This window comes from Rhopilema esculentum, chromosome 8, assembly GCF_057945365.1.
Source record: "Rhopilema esculentum isolate cy_ngs chromosome 8, ASM5794536v1, whole genome shotgun sequence".
Taxonomy (NCBI): domain Eukaryota; kingdom Metazoa; phylum Cnidaria; class Scyphozoa; order Rhizostomeae; family Rhizostomatidae; genus Rhopilema; species Rhopilema esculentum.
This window is the reverse complement of record NC_142822.1, coordinates 9,592,907-9,611,012: the sequence shown is the minus strand read 5'-3', so window position 1 is coordinate 9,611,012 and position 18,106 is coordinate 9,592,907. Positions and strand designations below refer to the sequence as shown.

The 18,106-nt window shown below is 38.8% G+C and overlaps 3 protein-coding genes across 3 annotated transcripts in view; all 3 read right to left on the bottom strand.

Annotated features, from left to right (window-relative positions):
- Nucleotides 1-18,106, bottom strand: part of LOC135694313 (general transcription factor 3C polypeptide 3) — a 44,147-nt gene that overhangs the window by 23,646 nt on the left and 2,395 nt on the right. The window contains exons 3-6 of the mRNA XM_065212993.2: nucleotides 3,735-3,920; nucleotides 3,137-3,213; nucleotides 2,692-2,806; nucleotides 2,152-2,261 (exon numbers count right to left, since the gene is read on the bottom strand). Of these exons, the coding sequence (XP_065069065.2) occupies nucleotides 2,152-2,261; nucleotides 2,692-2,806; nucleotides 3,137-3,213; nucleotides 3,735-3,920 (488 nt within the window). The remainder of the gene's footprint in view (nucleotides 1-2,151; nucleotides 2,262-2,691; nucleotides 2,807-3,136; nucleotides 3,214-3,734; nucleotides 3,921-18,106) is intronic.
- On the bottom strand, nucleotides 3,970-6,863 carry LOC135694316 (uncharacterized). The gene is made up of 2 exons (XM_089109761.1): nucleotides 6,733-6,863; nucleotides 3,970-6,555 (listed from the first exon to the last, which is right to left on the bottom strand). Exons 1-2 carry the CDS (start codon nucleotides 6,845-6,847, stop codon nucleotides 5,111-5,113), a joined length of 1,560 nt encoding a protein of 519 aa, XP_088965887.1. The 5' UTR covers nucleotides 6,848-6,863; the 3' UTR covers nucleotides 3,970-5,110.
- LOC135694317 (uncharacterized) lies at nucleotides 13,223-18,105 on the bottom strand. The gene is made up of 3 exons (XM_065212999.2): nucleotides 16,060-18,105; nucleotides 14,991-15,728; nucleotides 13,223-14,813 (listed from the first exon to the last, which is right to left on the bottom strand). Exons 1-3 carry the CDS (start codon nucleotides 16,199-16,201, stop codon nucleotides 13,339-13,341), a joined length of 2,355 nt encoding a protein of 784 aa, XP_065069071.2. The 5' UTR covers nucleotides 16,202-18,105; the 3' UTR covers nucleotides 13,223-13,338.

The window sequence follows — 18,106 nt, the reverse complement described above, 5'->3', positions numbered from 1 at the left end:
TAAAGTTGCCCACTAAGACTAAAAACAGTTTTAATCATTGCACAAAACCGTCTCAATGCTGCTACCCTGGGTACCAAAGCCACAAAATTTGAGCGCTTAACTAGAGACCCATTTTAAGGAACGTCCTCCGCTTATACACTCGTATCTTCTGATTTCCGCGCTCGAATTTATGTTGCTCTGGTACCAGTGTACAATACTGCACAAAGTGGTAATTACTACACCTTAATATTACCATTTTTAATGATAGTTGGAAGGTAATTTTTTTGAGCAACTTCTACATAGTAGTATTTTTTTAATTTTATTATGTAAATCTTTAAATTGGCCCCTCCCTCTTTTGGTAGTTTGTTAATTATAGTAAGAGCAAATTGAAGAGAAGGGCTTAAACAAGGGTGGGAAAAAAAAGAATCATTTGAAAATTGAAATAAATTAGCCCATTATCAAAGGCTCTTTTAGTTTTTCAATTCACTATGAGAATTGAACATTTCTAAAAAATCATTTATGTCAAAAGCATTTTGGAATTTCTTTTTATTTATTTACCTTCATTTCTCCAAATATGTTCAATTTATCATGGATAAGAATCCGCATAATACGATTAGGGGCTTATTCAATGGCAGGGGCCATCGCGACCACGCCTTTAAGCTTAGCTTGCATTTATTCATTTATTTTAAACCTTTTACATTTTCAGGCGTAATTTTGTTTCTTTTAACAAATCATGATTTAAATTGAAATTTATTACTTAATAAGACACCAGTCTTTAGTTTAGCTTAGGATACATTTCAGAATTTTTCTTACAGTAATTTTCTTGCAATTGTTTAAAAAATTTACCTTTGCATTTGTTATGTTTGTTGATTCCTTTCTTAAAAAAGATTACATTATGAAACATTACAAAAAGGGACGCCGGAGAATGGGGCGTGAGGGTCAACCACCCCTGTTGCCTTTTGATAGGAGGGGCAAGAGGGGCCAGCGTGCCCATTTGATTAAAGTACCCTTGAAAACCGCCCCATTGTAAAAATCAGAGAGATTCCGTTGAAATTCTGATTGCAGTGCTCAATTCATGACAACATTTCTCAAAACTTGTAAAATAAATCCTTATGCCAAAGTTAGCCAAATTTCAAGATACGAACAGAAGATTGAAATAAAATGTCAGTTAGTAGTTAGTAGGAGGAATGAGTAGAAGCTGAAAATTATTTTCAAAGGCCCTTTACTCAAGCTTGTCCCCTTGCTCTTAAGTCGTTCCACTTCCAGTGTCCATGATAACAGACCTTGAGAACCTGGGACAAAACTGCTCCTGCTCCCCCTTGCAGCCATTTTAGAAGTCGGAATCAAATTTGAGGACCTTAGAGATGCCTTTTATAAATTTCTTGAAATAAAATTATAATTTAGAAAAAGTGTATATCAGCATTTTTCTCCGTGAGGTCTTATACTTAATTACTCTCCCTAAGAAATCAAATCAAATCATAGTATTTACAATGCACAAAGAGATGTTATTTTCCAAAATATTGATTTCCAAAATTATTTTATCTCGTTAGTTTATTTTACTAATTTGTGGCCGAATGTATGTGCTATCAATCTTGCACTAAAATGTATGTGCTATCAATCTTGCACTAAAATGTTGTATTTTTTTTTCTTTCTCGATTAAAAACCTTTGGGGGATTGAAAAAAAATTTAATCCAGGGCGAGAGCTTTTTTGAAGAGAACCTCTGTTGTAAGATTTGATGACATTATGCAAGGTACAGGCGCCAAAATAGCTTTCGCATGGGCTGCATGCAGAGCGGCCTCTGTTATGCAAATTAGATGATCCAGACGCAAAAAAAGATTTGGAGTGGGCCCACGCAGATTTGGTTGCCACGCAGATTCTAGTATCACAACTGTACAAAATTCGTTCGCTTTCAAAGCAGGGTCAAAACTGTTCCGGTTAGCAAATCGTCACGGCTCCACACTGCTAGTGTAAACGGTAGGGCGAACCGCGACAGTTTTGTCACGGTTCCAGACTTGCACGGGACAGTGTAACGGGGTCTGAGACAGTTTCTTTGAATGAAATACACATAAAAAGAACTTAAAAGACATATCAATGTAACCTTGAACTTTCCATGTCTATAGAAATTTTTGGAAAATAACACTCAAGTTTCTTGTACGGAATCATAACCTTACCTTAAGAATAGTGTTGTAACACTCTAGTGCTTTCTTGAAGTCACCCTCTTCAAATATAAGAGCAGCACGCTCCCATTGAAGAACGACATTGTGACGAGCAACCTTGCAACCTGTGGATATATAGCTTGATTAGCAATCATATGGGCACTAAAAGTGCAATTACAGAAAAGATAAAGAATATTGTCAGTAGTAAGCATTTTGTTAACTATGCAAGCACTGACTACTTGATGCAAGGTTCAACAGGACTCTTTTTCATTCATAAAATTCGTTTCGTTCATTCATATTGGATTGCATTATAAACTCAAAAGATGCTAGAGTGTTAGCAAAACAGAGGCAAAATAAGTGAATGGAGGGGGGGGGGTCATGGCGTATTAGTTAATATTATCCGTATCTTATAGTAGATTGAGCACTTTTGAGCCACCTGAGTCTCTAAGTGTATCGTGGTACCCATAGGAAACATTTCCAAAGTTGGGGACACATGTAGGAACAAATAGGAACTAAGAAAGGAACAAATTCAAACAAGCATTGACAACTTGTTACCATTGTTATAGCAAATCAGTGCTTGCTTGCGACTTCCAGATTGGAGACATCGGATGGCAAGATCTCTCCATTCGTGTGGGTCACGAGAACCAAGGAATGCAGATATCAGAGCATACTTGAAGGCAAATGTGAATCAATTTAAAATAAGAAGACGTTGTCTTGTATATATGCATTGTAATTTAGATAAGGAGTACCTCTGAAAATCAGTACTAGCTGAAGGGCTACCTTCTATAAACATCGGCCGATCCAATACTTAAACGCTAGGCTAGGACTTAGATGAGCGCAAATATAAAGAAAGAGTTTTCTCTAGTTAGCGCTAAATTGATTTTGATGCTGAACCTTAAAAAATAATCAGATAAAAATGTACAAATAACGTTCCGACTTTCTTCAAAAGAGATTCTAGACATAATATTGAATAAATAATTATAATATCGAAAACACCAACCTGCAAAGCCTTTTCGGCATCGCCTTTCTCGTCATAAATTACAGATAAGGTTTTAAACGCGTGAGGGTTATGAGGAGCTGAAAAACAAAGCAGAATGAATCTGAAACAATTAATTAATAAATGGATTTAAATGATTAAATGGAAATAGAACAAATTACATATTGGATGTAATTGGAAGTTATGGGACGTCATGGGACGCTACGGGAAGTTATGAGATGTTATTGGACGAATATGATACAGCTGGTTTAAGAGCAAGAATATTCAGTGTTAAGAGGGCAAGTGTAGGAATTGATAACAGGGAAAACTAGTTTCAACAACAATTTCAGCAGTATACCGAAGAACATCATGCATTGCTGAGATAGATAGCTTCTACTTTTTCTGCGAACTGTGTTAAATATCTCGAATTCTGTTCAATAGATATTTACCATGGTACCTCATTATATAATTAAACTGAATGTCTTAAGGAGGGGAATGTCTATAGCATACTAAATCAGTTTTGAAGCGGATTATATGTCAAGGAAAATGTCTATTTTTTACTTTCAGGGCAAACAATAACACTTAACACTGTAAAACGTATGTATACACTACTTGCGAATACCTTGTCGTATGATTTCCATACACACTTCAATAGCATCGTCAATTTGTCCTTTTGCTAGAAAAAGGTTGGCCATCCCCATCTGTTGTCTCAGATCTTCTCTTAACTTGTGTGAAGAAGGGCCACTTTTTCTGAGCCTTCGTTGCTTTGGGAAGATGAAGTCAGCGAAAACCTTGGTAACCGATGGATCTACAAAGTTCAATAAGGCGACTGATCATATGATATTCCAGAATTATGAGTCCCAAAGTATGATTAACAATGAGATAGGATATAATGACCAATGACCGAATTCTATTCATCTCTCCCTCCCAACTTACCCTTCCCCTCCCCAACCCCCCTTACAACAACCAATGTGTACCCCTACCCCAACCAGGAAGTAGGATTGACAAATACTTCTTTGCAATGAAAACCTTAGAAGACTTTGCTATTTGCCTGTAAAATGGGCCTAAAGTAAACAAATCTGTCAATGTAGGGCCTAAATGTGAACACAGTGAACACAGACAAAGTATAATCCACAGACACAGATAATGACCAATGACCGAGTTCTATTCTAAAACCGAGTTTTATCTTTTCATTCGTAAAAAAGGCTCAAGTCTATGTAGATGAAACTCAAATTTTGTTCAAAATTTTGTTATGACAGGTGCAAAAGAAACAACCAATTTTTTCATTTATATTTTAACAAAAAAGTGACCATGCCGATTTTCCACGACAGCCAGATTTACGTGAAAAAATAAAGGTTAAAATTGAATAAGTGTTTCAATTCACTACTGTTCCGTATCATGGAGACGGGGTGAACCTAAAACAAAGCCGAAATTTGAGAACACGAAAACCCCTAGATAGAGAACAGGAGCAGAGGGAGGCGAGGATCACAGACTGGATAAGTTTTCAATCACCATATAGTATGGCTACAATTAGTTATGACGTAGGTGCCATCTCTACCAGCTCTCAACTCGTGTCAGTTGTAGCCATCACTCGTATCAAAACAATCAATTTGTGAAATGTCACATATTTTTGTTATTAGCAATACAAGTTATAAAAAGGAAGTTAATTTTTGACACTTCTAATCCCTTTTGCAACACCCTCTGGTATATCTAGCTTAGAACATGAACGTGATAGCCTAATGTAAACTTCATGCATTTGTTAAACCACTTGGTGAGGCATAATTGAAAAAACCAACAATCCCTGGTTAAAATCCAGACTCTTATTAGAGTGATTGAGCCTACCAGTGGAACAATGGCAGAGAATGCAGAAGAATAGAGTCAATTTGAACTGATCAAATATACATTAACACAAATCATAACTAAATAATTACAGCAATCATGACTATTCATAATGTCCTCAAAATTGAATGAATCAGCCATGAAATCTTTGCCATAACATTAAGGTGGCTTTAGATCAGGATTGGTGATGTCCATGGCTGGAACTGCTGGCAAAACATGTGGCTCGTTGTTGGTAATTTCATTCTCTTCTACGTGATCAGCCCAGCTTGCAATTCTTGGCAGCTCACAATTTTCAAGGTCTGCCAACTCCGCATCAACAGAGGCAGCAACGGGAGACAACAGCCGTTTTGATACCTGATTGGCATTAGAATTGATGCTCCCATTAGCTATATCAACAGCACTTGTCGAATTCACTTTGGCAGCATCCAGCTTTTTGGCACTTGCCCTCTCACTTGCTGCTCCAGTATCACTTGTACTGCCATGTACCTCATTGTCACGTGAAACTTCCTTCTCTGCAGCAGCATTTCTTGAAAGATCAAGAACACTTGCTCCCTCTGGCGCAATTATTGTGCCATTACCAGTCCCTGACCCTGCGTTGGCAGCACTATCGTTGGCTACAACATCATCATCATCAGGATGGCCATTCTCTGCACCAACTTCAGGGATCAATGCACTGCTGACTGAGTTACCATTGGATAAACTGCATTCTGCATCCCAGTCTTCTGCAGGAATTCTGAACTCCCCCACAAACAGCAGAGGGTCCTTCTTGGTACATATAGGATCAAAATCTCCAAACTGCAAGAGACACTCTGGTCCATGACAGCATGGTGATTCCCGTTCTGGAGCATCGTTCAATGGCATTATGACACTAGAGCTTGCAACAGGGGCATGAGAGAATAAGATTTCACTCTTAGAGCGTTGTACAGCCACAAGTGCACCATCCTTGTCACTTCTATTGGCCTTGCGGTTTCTGCGGGACATTCTCTCTTGACGAGCAGTGCCACGTCTTTCAAAATCCGTCAAACGAAGGCGTACATCTTTATTACACTCTTCACTCTTCGGTACTGCGGAGATATCTGGTAGATCTTCACCATTCTTCGCAATCTCCAAACTATCTGGCATGGCCAATTGTCCTCGGTCACATACTGGTTCCACAGACATAATCTTTTCATTATCAATCAGGACCTTTTCTTGGCTTTCAGGTTTTGGCAAAATCTCTGCTTGCTTTGATGGCAACTGGTAGAGTTCCAATCTACGGACAGTTCTTCGTAGAAACTCTCTTCTCTCCAGCTTTCTTTTATAGGCTAACTGGAGATATCTCACTCTTTTGTTGGCAGAGGGGGATACACCTTGGCATGGGGTTTCTTCCTTTCCTTCACGAATCATCTTTTGCATCAGGGCTTTCTCTTTTCTCCGCAGACGTATCTGGGCGCGTATCTTTAGCAGAAGAAGTGACTCGACAAGAGATTCCTTCGATGGAAAAACCTTTCTTAGGTATGGAACTTCCAATTTGGTCTGCCTGGCTTCCAAATAGAATATGTCTCCAAGCACCTCTTTCAGTTCCAGCACCAGTTTTCTTTTCATGCTTTGCTGCAACTCAAAATCTAAAAAACGAAAAACAAATATAACTTAAAATGAGCAATCTTTCATAAATCAACAAAAATTCATGATATTAGGGTAATTTCTCATTTCTTACTCATTACTCATCATTTAGTTCATCTTACTCAAAGATTTCATTTAAAATCTGGTAAACAATAGTTGAAGGTAGAGAGGATTTTCACCTTGGGCTGGCATCTTGCTTTCGGCTTGCACCTCCCGGGCTTGAGACACCATGGCTTTTGTCACTTCCATTAGAACCTGTTTCTGGCCATCTTCAAGAGCATTAGCAGCTTCCATTTTGTGAGTCTCTCCCATTAGTTGCCATCCGTTGGTTCTTGACTTTGGTTATAGGCATCATTGCTACATATCCACTCTTCACTGCTTGACTTCGAAGACAAATCATCACTAGCAATGGCAGTGTCCTTCTCTTCTCTCAACCTCTGGCTGGCAACCTGCTTTTCAGCCCCTGAAGAGCGTCTTGCAGCAAATTCTCTTAGCTCCTTGTCTTCCAATAAAATGAGCTCGAGCTTACTCACGCTTGCTATCAACCGCTCTCTTCTATGTTCCATCTCACGCAGGTATGCTTCGAAGCTTTCCATAGTGAAGGAGCTGATCAAAGGTTTTAGATTTCCCATCAACTCGGTGTCATCGCAACGCATTGTCATATCTTCATTGCGAATATTCTCCCAAACAGCTTCATCACTTTTCTTGGCAATAGCCTGCTCCAGCTTCCTGACATCAACCATAGATTCCAAAAGAAGCTTTTCAGTGCCAGATCCATTGGCACGCAGAGGTGCTTCTAAAGACTCGAGAGTCGATTCCAGCCATTTGATATCACCCAAAACGTGCTGGAATTTCTGCATTATCCCCTGCAGATCGTCAAGTTTGGATACTGAATCTAAGATCGGAAAATGTTCTTGTTAGATCATTGTTATTTGAAGATTATCAAGAATTTAATTTACTATCGACGGAAACAGCATAACCTCAAAACTCGACCGGTCATTTGAGAGAATTCTGAGTCAATCCTTCATACAACACTTTTTCTATCAGACATAACTTTTTTTCATTTACATACGAAGACAAAGAAATAGTTATCCGCTCAATAATTGTCTAAGACTTTAGGCCTGTGAAAATGCTTGTATGAAACGATACCAATTAAATAAAGCGATACTCGTACAAAAAAGAGAAAAGATTGACAAAAATAAACTTACCACAAAAGCGAACAGACTTCTTTCTTCGAATGTCTTTCTGGCTGGAGAAACTTAAAGAAGAAGAAGATGGCAGGCGTCTGCCTTCTTCGGCTTCAATGCTCCGCATAGGAACTAGTTCCTCTTCGCGACTTGATCGCCTCATGGCGTCAATTACACTAGAGATAATTTTTCTAGAGCGAAATTGAAAAAATACTAGATATGCTCTAGTGGGCACGTACGATTTTCCGAAAAAACTCACGAATACACCTCACTGTAATCGAACAAGAAACGAATGTGAGGAGATTTGCTATGTATGCAATCAAATACCAGACGAATGATTTATTTGACGTCATAATTGCAATACGCAAGATCAACCGTTGCTGCTTCGCAGCAACTGACTGGCAGGTATTGCCTGTGGGAAAACTGCATTTTGTAAGGGCGATTTCATATAACATTATCATCATATTAAGATGCGTGGACGGCTCCATACAGCAATGCTGGTTGTCTAAAATCCAAAATAAGACAATGCATCTAAAATAACAGGAATATCCGATCTCTCCCATCATTATCTTACCCTACCAATGCAGTATTCGAAACCTTTTCTTTTCCTTTTCTCTTCATATATCAAGTCTGAAATATAGTATCGAAACGAAAATATTTAAAGCTAAGTTTTTTTTAAATAAAAGAGGGTATCTTCTTACAAAGAGAGGGTATTCTAGACCTTGAATAAGGTATCGTAGACCGAAGGTTATGAGACTATTTTTTATATATGATTCTTTGCGTATTTGCCATTGAAACCAGTAGTATCCCCCCCCCCCCCCCCAACGTCAATGTTTGTAGTTCGTAATGGAGGCAGATTGTGGAAGCCAGAAAACCTAAAAATCAACATAAACATTGTCATTGGGGGACGGGGGTTGGGTGTTTTTGCCATCAATGACAGTAACAGTAAACGTCTCTTAACTTTTGTCGAGCATTGACGCTTCCCTATCTGGGCTTTCTAAAGATTAGCTCCAGTAAACAAAAATGGCATCTACCCATTGCATGTGATTTATTTGGGATCTTTAAATCAGTTTATAATTACATAGCTTCCATGGTGCAGTTGAAAATTTCTTGGGAACAAATCTTTCCTTTATGGGGGGGGGGGGCTGGATTGCACAATCGTTTTACTATCGTGGTTAATCATGTAATTGACTGTTTTCAAGGCTAGCTTTTGTATCAGAGGTTCTTTAGAGTCATCAAAATTGCTATTCGTTATGGTCCTAGCAACTCTGTCTTGAAGCTCTTAAAGTTTCGAGTTTTCGTCAATGTCATGATTAAACACGATAGTAGTTTTGTAAAAAACGACTCTGTTATAGCAAATGACCAGAAGCTGACAGAGATCTTCGATGTAAACATAGTTGAGAAATCCAGTAGTAAGAAGCTTGTTAACCTCGCTAATGAGACTGGAATTTCCGATGACCGCCAAATTGTTGGATTAATTCTGGACAAGTATACCAGCATCCACCATAGCATCCTAGCTATCATTCAAAATCATGAACAAGTATCAAACACATTTTCCTTTCATGAAGTCAACAATCAAGAAGTTATGGAACTACTAAAATACCTGGATGGAAGAAAACCCCTCTACTGGAGAGGATCAGATACCGCCGAAGCTCCTATCGCTAGCTTCTAATGAACTCTCAGCCGCATTAACTATGGCAATAAACTGCAGCATACGAAATACTAGATTCCCAGGCGATGTAAATAAGGGGGAGCCAAATCGTACAGTGGAAAGGAATTTCCGTCTAGTTAGTGTTCTTAACACTTTTCTAAGATATATGAAAAGATCCTGAAGCACCAACTCACACAACACTTAGATAACACACTTTTTGTTTTTATTGCGGCCTACAGACAAGCATATAGCACCCGGTATGTCTTAATACGGCTGATAAAAGACTGGAGGTCTAACCTCGACAACAACTTCCTTGTAGGAGCAGTCCTGATGGATCTTTCCAAAGCGTTTGATTGCATTCCACATGACTTGGTAATTGCCAAACTATATGCATATGGTTTCGATGAAGATGCACTTGCCTAACCTATTCGTATTATAAGCAACGAAAACAAACGTTCGGATAAATAATACATACAGTTCTTTTCTAGAGGTCATATCTGGTGTACCCCAAGGATTTATGCTGGGCCCAATCCTGTTTAATTTTTATATAAACTATTTCTTCCTTTTCATAAAACAGGCAACTATCTATAATTATGCTGATGATAATACTCTCGCTTATTTCTCCAAAAGCATACCCGATCTTGTCAATATTTTGGAAATAGAAACCGGAGTTGCTTTAACCTGGCTAGAACAAAATGAAATGATTTCCAACCCTGAAAAATTCTATGCTTTACTGCTCAGAAAAAACCAAAAAAATACTAGTGGAGAACGGATGAACATTGGAGGTAAAATAATCAAATTTGAGGAGACTGTGAAACTTTTAGGTGAAATTTTGGACTATAGACTTGATTTCGACCGACATATTTCGACTCTTTGCAAAAAAGCTGCAACACAATTAAATGATCTCAAAAGATAAAAGACGTTTATTTTGTTTCAGGAGAAAAAGATCCTAGTTCAGAGTTTTGTATTTTCGAATTTCTATTACTGCCTCTTGGTTTGGTTTGGTACTTTTCATTTCCAAATCATTGCAGAAGATAGAAAAATTAGAAGAACGCGCAGTGGTGGAAATTGAAATTTTTTTCTGGGGGGGGGGGGCAAAGACATTTAATAAACCGACAAAAATTTTGTCAATATTTCTAGCAGCGATTTGGTCGTAAAATTTCAACGGGGGAGGGGGGAGTCTATGAAATTTCTAAGTTGTTCTTTTCATGTAATAATTGCAATATGAACATGGCGAGGTTCGATGTTTTTTCCGATCATGGGTTGAGCAGCCAGGTACATTGACTGTGTTTGAGGGGGGCATCTGAGATCAGAACATTAATACCATGGAAAGAGCCGGGGGAAACTTCATTGCAAGTGAGGAGGCAAAATTTTATATTGCTCGGGGGTTTAGTAAAAGCCGCCACCATGGCGGCGAGAAAAATTTTGAGATATGGCCTACTAAGAATGGCAAGAAATACATCCAAAATATTTATGGCATCGATAAGGAAGAAACTTCTTTTTAATAATAATGACCCATTGCCAATGGTTGGGTTTTGAATTGAAACAATTTCTCTCGAGTTAACAAAACAGAGGCGACTTTATCAGCTAATGAATAATGCTACTAAAAATGTCATGTAGAACTGTTATTCAGTGGACTTGGAAAGTATTCATAGTTTGCAGATATAGCAGAAATCAATTTTGAAATAAACGCATTTTAAGAACACCAGAGCCTAAAATAATCCAAAAAATAAGAGCATCCAATGTTGAAAATATTGTATTGTTCTTATAAACAAGAGTGCAGTGCATGAAATACTAAAATTAGACAAGATTGAGTCAAATAATAGCAACCGGTTGTTGAATCAGGCATTTCTAAATGCGACAAAAAACCAACTGTCTATACAGAACTGCAACTGAAGGTACTCAGTAAAAAATCATACAAGAATTTTCTATCTGTATATGTCAAACTTTGTGTACATTTTCATGCATAGAAAGCATGCAATACCTTTAAATCTGTCAGTTGCTTTTCTTTTCCATTCCTGGTTTAGCCGTCAATGGCTGACCTTTGGCGAAGTAACAATTCTTCACAGATTTCTTTGCATTATATGATTCTTGGCTGCATCCAAGCACAGACAATCAAGGGGGGGGCTGCGCCCCCCTGAGCTCCCAACCACTACATCAATGGTCAAAAAGTCTAACTAAGGGGCTACCATGCCTAACAATTTTGTAAATGAAATAAAAATATCTCATTTCCCGACATAAATTTTGGCCAGTATCAAAAGTTCCTTATGCTTACTTTAAGTACAAATTAGCATTCCCTGTGTCTTTGGTGAGAGTTTTAGCCAAGTATCCACACCCCGACGGATATCATTGATAGCCTCATTCAGTTTCTTTGTATCCTTAGATCTTAAGGACAGAATAGTACCATCAGCATACATTTGCGTGGTTTAGTTTCTAACTGCGCAGCGAAGATCACTGAAATGGAGCAAGAAAAGGGGAGGCTCAAGACACGAGCCTTGTTGAACACCAACGTTTTTCTTCGTTCTAAGTATTCTGTTAGGCCGATTGGACTGGAGGCAAAAGAGATTACTGTTTACAACTCGACACTATGACACTGAGCTGATCACACAGACATTGTCGATACTACTGTACCATTCATCAGTTGTTTTGTGCAGGAAGTCAAAGCGGAGAATAAAAATCGAAAGCTTCTCTAACCGCTCGAAAGAAGCCCAATTGAACCCAAATATTTGTAAAGTTGGCTGAATACAAGCCTTTAAAATAACTTTGAAAAAAGATAATGTATGATAAGCAAAACATTACTATAGGGTATCAGTTATAGCACCAAGGAAACGTTTTGATGGCATAATGGTGAGCCCACAGGTAAAACTGACACTGTACCAATCCCTACCATCCCCGAACTACTGTCGGTTCAGGCCGTTATCGAGGCACAAACATAACTGGTATCCTTAACTACATCATAGACTTAAAGTATTAGCAGTTTTTTTCCCATATTCTTCAGCTGTACCGTTCGTCTAGTACAGACCTGCAAAGATTTTGGTACACTTTTGCCATTTCTGATATCAATAGGACTTTAATGTATGGCCCTCAAACGTCTCCCAGTGATAGTAGTTATGAAGACCTTCAATTTGAGCAATGTCCCATTACTTCCTCGCTTATTGTTCAATTGTAATGGAAAAATAAACTTTGGCACCTTTTCGACTCTATTGAGCATATATAACTCTGAACAAAGATGCGGTTCTCCAATGGAAATTAAATTCATTTGTTAAACCATTAATAGGGTAAAACTAACGCCTGTCTAGCTATTTGTACCTTTTTGTGATCTCAAAGCTGCCAAAGGGACCGAAAATGTGCCAGAATGGCACTGGTTGACCCCGCGGCGTGGTTTCCTCTGCCTGAGAAACAAATCTTAATACATCTCACAATTAGGAAGGTATTTAGTAGAAACCTGTTTTCAAAAATCTTGGCACGTCTCTTCTTTAAATTTACTTAGTCAAACACATTTGGTCTCAGAATTTTATAAGTGAATGATCTCTCGGATCAACAATGGATAAAAAAAATTTTTGTGCCCCTTGGCAGAAATTTCTATTTGTTGAGGTTTGAAAATACAAACCTTTTAAAAATACCATTTTCATAACGATACTTTTAGTAACATTATCGGTGGGATTTATGGTATCGCCCAAAAACGGTTGCTTATACAAGATATTTTTAAATACCAGAGTTTTGCTACTGTTTCTTGTGGGATTCACCACTTAACTTTCGCTTAGAAAAGGGGGAAACATCATCTAACTGCCTGTAGAAACAATGATAGGGAATGAAAAAGAAAAGAGTCAATTGGAACACATCAAAATAAACATTAACACAAATCATAACTAAATAATTACAGCAACCACGACTATTCATAATGTCCTCAAAATTGAATGAATCAGTCGTGAAATCTTTCCATTACATTAAGGTGGCTTTAGATCAGGATTGGTGATGTCCTTGTCTGGAACTGCTGGCAAAACATGTGGCTCGTTGTTGGTAATTTCATTCTCTTCTACGTGATCAGCCCAGCTTGCAATTCTTGGCAGCTCACAATCTTCCAGGTCTGCCAACTCCGCATCAGCAGAGGCTAGGCCATTAATTTCAGTTTCCTGGTTTGCAGCATCGGGCGACAATTGTTGTTTGGGCATTTGATTGTCACAAGAATTGATGCTTCCATTAGCTATATCAACAGAGCCTGTCGAATCCAATTTGGCAGCTTTTACTTCTTTGTCACAGGCTCCTTCATTTGATGCACCAGTGTCACTAGCACTACCCTGTTTATCATGGCCACATACCATATCTGTCCCTGCAGCAGTATTCCTTGAAATATCAAGGACACTGGTACCTTCTGGTGCAACTGTTGTGCCATTACCAGTCCCTGACCCTGCGTTGGCAGCACTATCGTTGGCTACAACATCACCATTATCAGGATGGCCATTCTCTGCACCAACTTCAGGGATCAATGCACTGCTGACTGCGTTACCATTGGATAAACTGCATTCTGCATCCCAGTCTTCTGCAGGAATCCTGAATTCCCCCACAAACAGCAGAGGGTCCTTCTTGGTACAGATAGGATCAAAATCTCCAAACTGCAAGAGACACTCTGGTCCATGAGAGCACGGTGGCTCCCGTTCTGGAGCATCGTTCAATGGCATTATGACACTAGAGCTTGCAAAAGGGGCATCAGAGAATAGGCTTTCACTCTTAGAGCATTGTACAGCCACAGGTGCACCATCCTTGTCACTTCTGTTGGCCTTGCGGTTTCTGCGGGACATTCTCTCTTGACGAGCAGTGCAACGTCTTTCAAAATCCGTCAAACGAAGGCGTACATCTTTATTACACTCTTCACCCTTTGGTACTGCGGAGATATCTGGTAGATCTTCGCCATTCTTCGCAGTCTCCAAACTATCTGGCATGGCCAATTGTTCTGGGTCACATACTGGTTCCACAGACATAGCCTTTTCATTATCAAGCAGGCCCTTTTCTTGGCATTCAGGTTTTGGCAAAATCTCTGCTTGCTTTGATGGCAACTGGTGGAGTTCCAATCTACGGACACTTCTTCGTAGAAACTCTCTTCTCTCCAGCTTTCTTTTATAGGCTAACTGGAAATATCTCACTCCTTTATTGGCAGAGGGGGAAACATCTTGGCATGGGGTTTCCTCCTTTTCTTCACGAATCAACTTTTGCATCAGGGCTTTCTCTTTTCTCCGCAGACGTATCTGGGCGCGTATCTTTAGCAGAAGAAGTGACTCGACAAGTGATTCCTTCGATGGAAAAACCTTTCTTAGGTATGGAACTTCCAATTTGGTCTGCCTGGCTTCCAAATAGAATATGTCTCCAAGCACCTCTTTCAGTTCCAGCACCAGATTTCTTTTCATGCTTTGCTGCAACTCAAAATCTAAAAAACGAAAAACAAATGTAACTTAAAACGAGCAATCTTTCATAAATCAACAAAAATTCATGATATTGGAGTAATTTCTCATTTCTTACTCATTACTCATCATTTATTTCATCTTACTCAAAGATTTCATTTAAAATCTGGTAAACAATAGTTGAAGGTAGAGAGGATTTTCACCTTGGGTTGGCATCTTGCTTTCGGCTTGCATCTCCCGGGCTTGAGACACCCTGGCTTTTGTCACTTCCATTAGAACCTGTTTCTGGCCATCTTCAGGAACATTAGCAGCTTCCATTTTGTGACTCTCTCCCATTAGTGCATCACTGCCATTTGTAGACAGTTTCCCACTTGGCTCTTGACTTTGGTTACAGGCATCATTGCTACATATCCACTCTTCACTGCTTGACTTCGAAGACAAATCATCACCAGCAATGGCAGTGTCCTTCCCCTCTCTCAACCTCTGGCTGGCAACCTGCTTTTCAGCCCCTGAAGAGCGTCTTGCAGCAAATTCTCTTAGCTCCTTGTCTTCCAATAAAATGAGCTCGAGCTTACTCACGCTTGCTATCAACCGCTCTCTTCTATGTTCCATCTCACGCAGGTATGCTTCGAAGCTTTCCATGGTGAAGGAGCTGATCAAAGGTTCTATATTTCCCATCAACTCGGTGTCATCGCAACGCATTTTCATCTCTTCATTGCGAATATTCTCCCAAACAGCTTCATTACTTTTCTTGGCAATAGCCTGCTCCAGCTTCCTGACATCAACCATAGATTCTAAAAGCAGCTTTTCAGTGCCAGATCCATTGGCACGCAGAGGTGCTTCTAAAGACTCGAGAGTCGATTCCAGCCATTTGATATCACCCAAAACGTGCTGGAATTTCTGCATTATCCCCTGCAGATCGTCAAGCTTGGATACTGAATCTAAGATCAGAAAATGTTCTTGTTAGATCATTGTTATTTGAAGAATATCAAGAATTTAATGTACAACCGACGGAAACAGCATAACCTTAAAAGTCGACCGGTCATTTGAGAGAATTCTGAGTAAATCATTCATTTAATACTTTATTTACCAAATAGGTTTTAATTTTTCATACGAAGACAAAGTAACATTTCTCCGCTCAATAACTGTTTTCTTAACACTTTATTTAAATCTGGAACTTTAGGCCTGTGAAAATACTTGCATCAAAGGAAATCAAACAAGTAAAACGATATTCTTGCAAAAAGGAGATACGATTGACAAAAATAAACTTACCACAAAAGCGAACAGACTTCTTTCTTCGAATGTCTTTCTGGGTGAAGAGGCTTAAAGAAGATGCAGAAGGCAAGTGTCCACCATCTTCGGCTTCAATGTTCCGTTGAGGAACTTTTTCCTCTTGGCAACTTGAGCGCCTCATGGCGTCAATCCGACTTGAAACGAACAAAAAATACTAGATATGCTCTAGTGGGCACGTACGATTTTCCGAAAAAACTCACGAATACACCTCACTGTAATCGAACAAGAAACGAATGTGAGGAGATTTGCTATGTATGCAATCAAATACCAGACGAATGATTAATGTGACGTCATAATTGCAATACACAAGATCAGTTAAAGCTGCTTCGCAGCAACTGATTGCAGGGCAATGATAAGATGAAGACCAACGATATAATTGGGCGAAATTGTAAGGGTGTCTTTCTAGACACAATAAAAAGCAAAATACTGCTTAATTGCTAAAGAAGCGTATATATCGCGAATAAGCAACGATGTGGCCTAATTCAATTTGGCAGCATAGAAATAATATTAAAATTTTACATACACGCAGTTTAAGTCTATAGCATGCAAACTAAGGGATGAAATCAGTCTTCAATCTAGCAACATTTAATGTTAGAGGTTTACGCCAAGAATTTAAAAAAAAAATCTCGCAGATGATTTGGAAAAGTACAAACTTGATGGTTGCTGTTTGCAAGAAACAAAACTACACGAGGGCCTACGATACACCAGCTGTGAAGGCAATGAGATTTTACTTTGAGGGATCGGAGGAGGGATTCAGAGCCTTAAATAAATGGATACAACCTTAAATAAAGATATCACCAGAGCAAGAGCAATGAAAAGGTATTTTCCATTACCGAATATGAAGAACGATGGAGATTTTGAAAAGATACGATCCATAGCAAAGGACCGCAAAGAATGGAGAAGATTATCAGAAGTAGTGTGCAGAGCTGCAGAAGCAGAAACAACATGAAACCTTCATGTCAGGACTGCGCAACTGCAATTATATTATATATTATATATACACGCAGTTCTGAAATGCTTACAGGACAGTTCTAAAATGCTTTCAATGTTTTAGAAGTAACTTTTAGAAGAACTGTCCTGTTCTAAGCACGTACAGCTCAACCTATACGACAGCGAGCCTTATATGAGAGACCGGTAAACAAAAGTTTCCTTAAGATTAACATACATGTAGCTTATGATTAGGAAGCATTTAATCGTGAAAAAATAACCCCAATCGATCGAACGTCTTAAAAAAATCCCAGCAATATATTAAGAATTTTAAGGGACACTTTAAACATGTCTCAAGAAGTATGAACCCAAAGTTGCTTACGAGAAGACGTATTTTTAATAAGAAGCTAAGGTCCAGGAATAGTAGGCAGTTTCTTAAATTCTCGGACCATTTTCATGTGTAATATTTCATAGCAAGGGTCAACAGAACTCTCATTTAGAGATATGCAGGCCATCTCTGGAAAGATCGCATGTTCACATCTTGGCACCCGCCTTGTTCCCCCCAAAAACGCGGTTTACTTGCACGTCTTGTCAAGGCTACGAGTTACCAGCTTTACAGTAAACATTCTTAGACCCTGTTTAAACTGTAACGCTTTCATTTCACATTGTATTTAGTTTCCTAATTAGAAACAAAATTTCTGCCTGTTTGCGGTCCTTGAGTTCTAATTGAGAATGAATGCAATCTGCATGTTAAGGGTAATGTTGCAGCACCGGTGGTATTTAATGTCAAAACTGCTCTGCGTTACTTCAAATTACAACAGCTTCTCGGCTTTTGAAGCTCAGGTAGGGTTGTTCCTTAGCTTTCAAAAATTGAGCCTAAATAAACATTGAGTTATCTCTTTTATATAGCTCTGTTCCCTTTGTTATGTTTTATTCTATGATAGTTTTCATCCAAGTAACCAAAAGGAATATTCTCTCTCGAGATCTAACTTTGGCTATATTGCTACTAAGTACTAAATAGTATGTAATCACAAGATAATGTAAGATAACGATATCAGACAGACACAGCAAAATAAATTAGGGTAAAAAACAAGCCCAA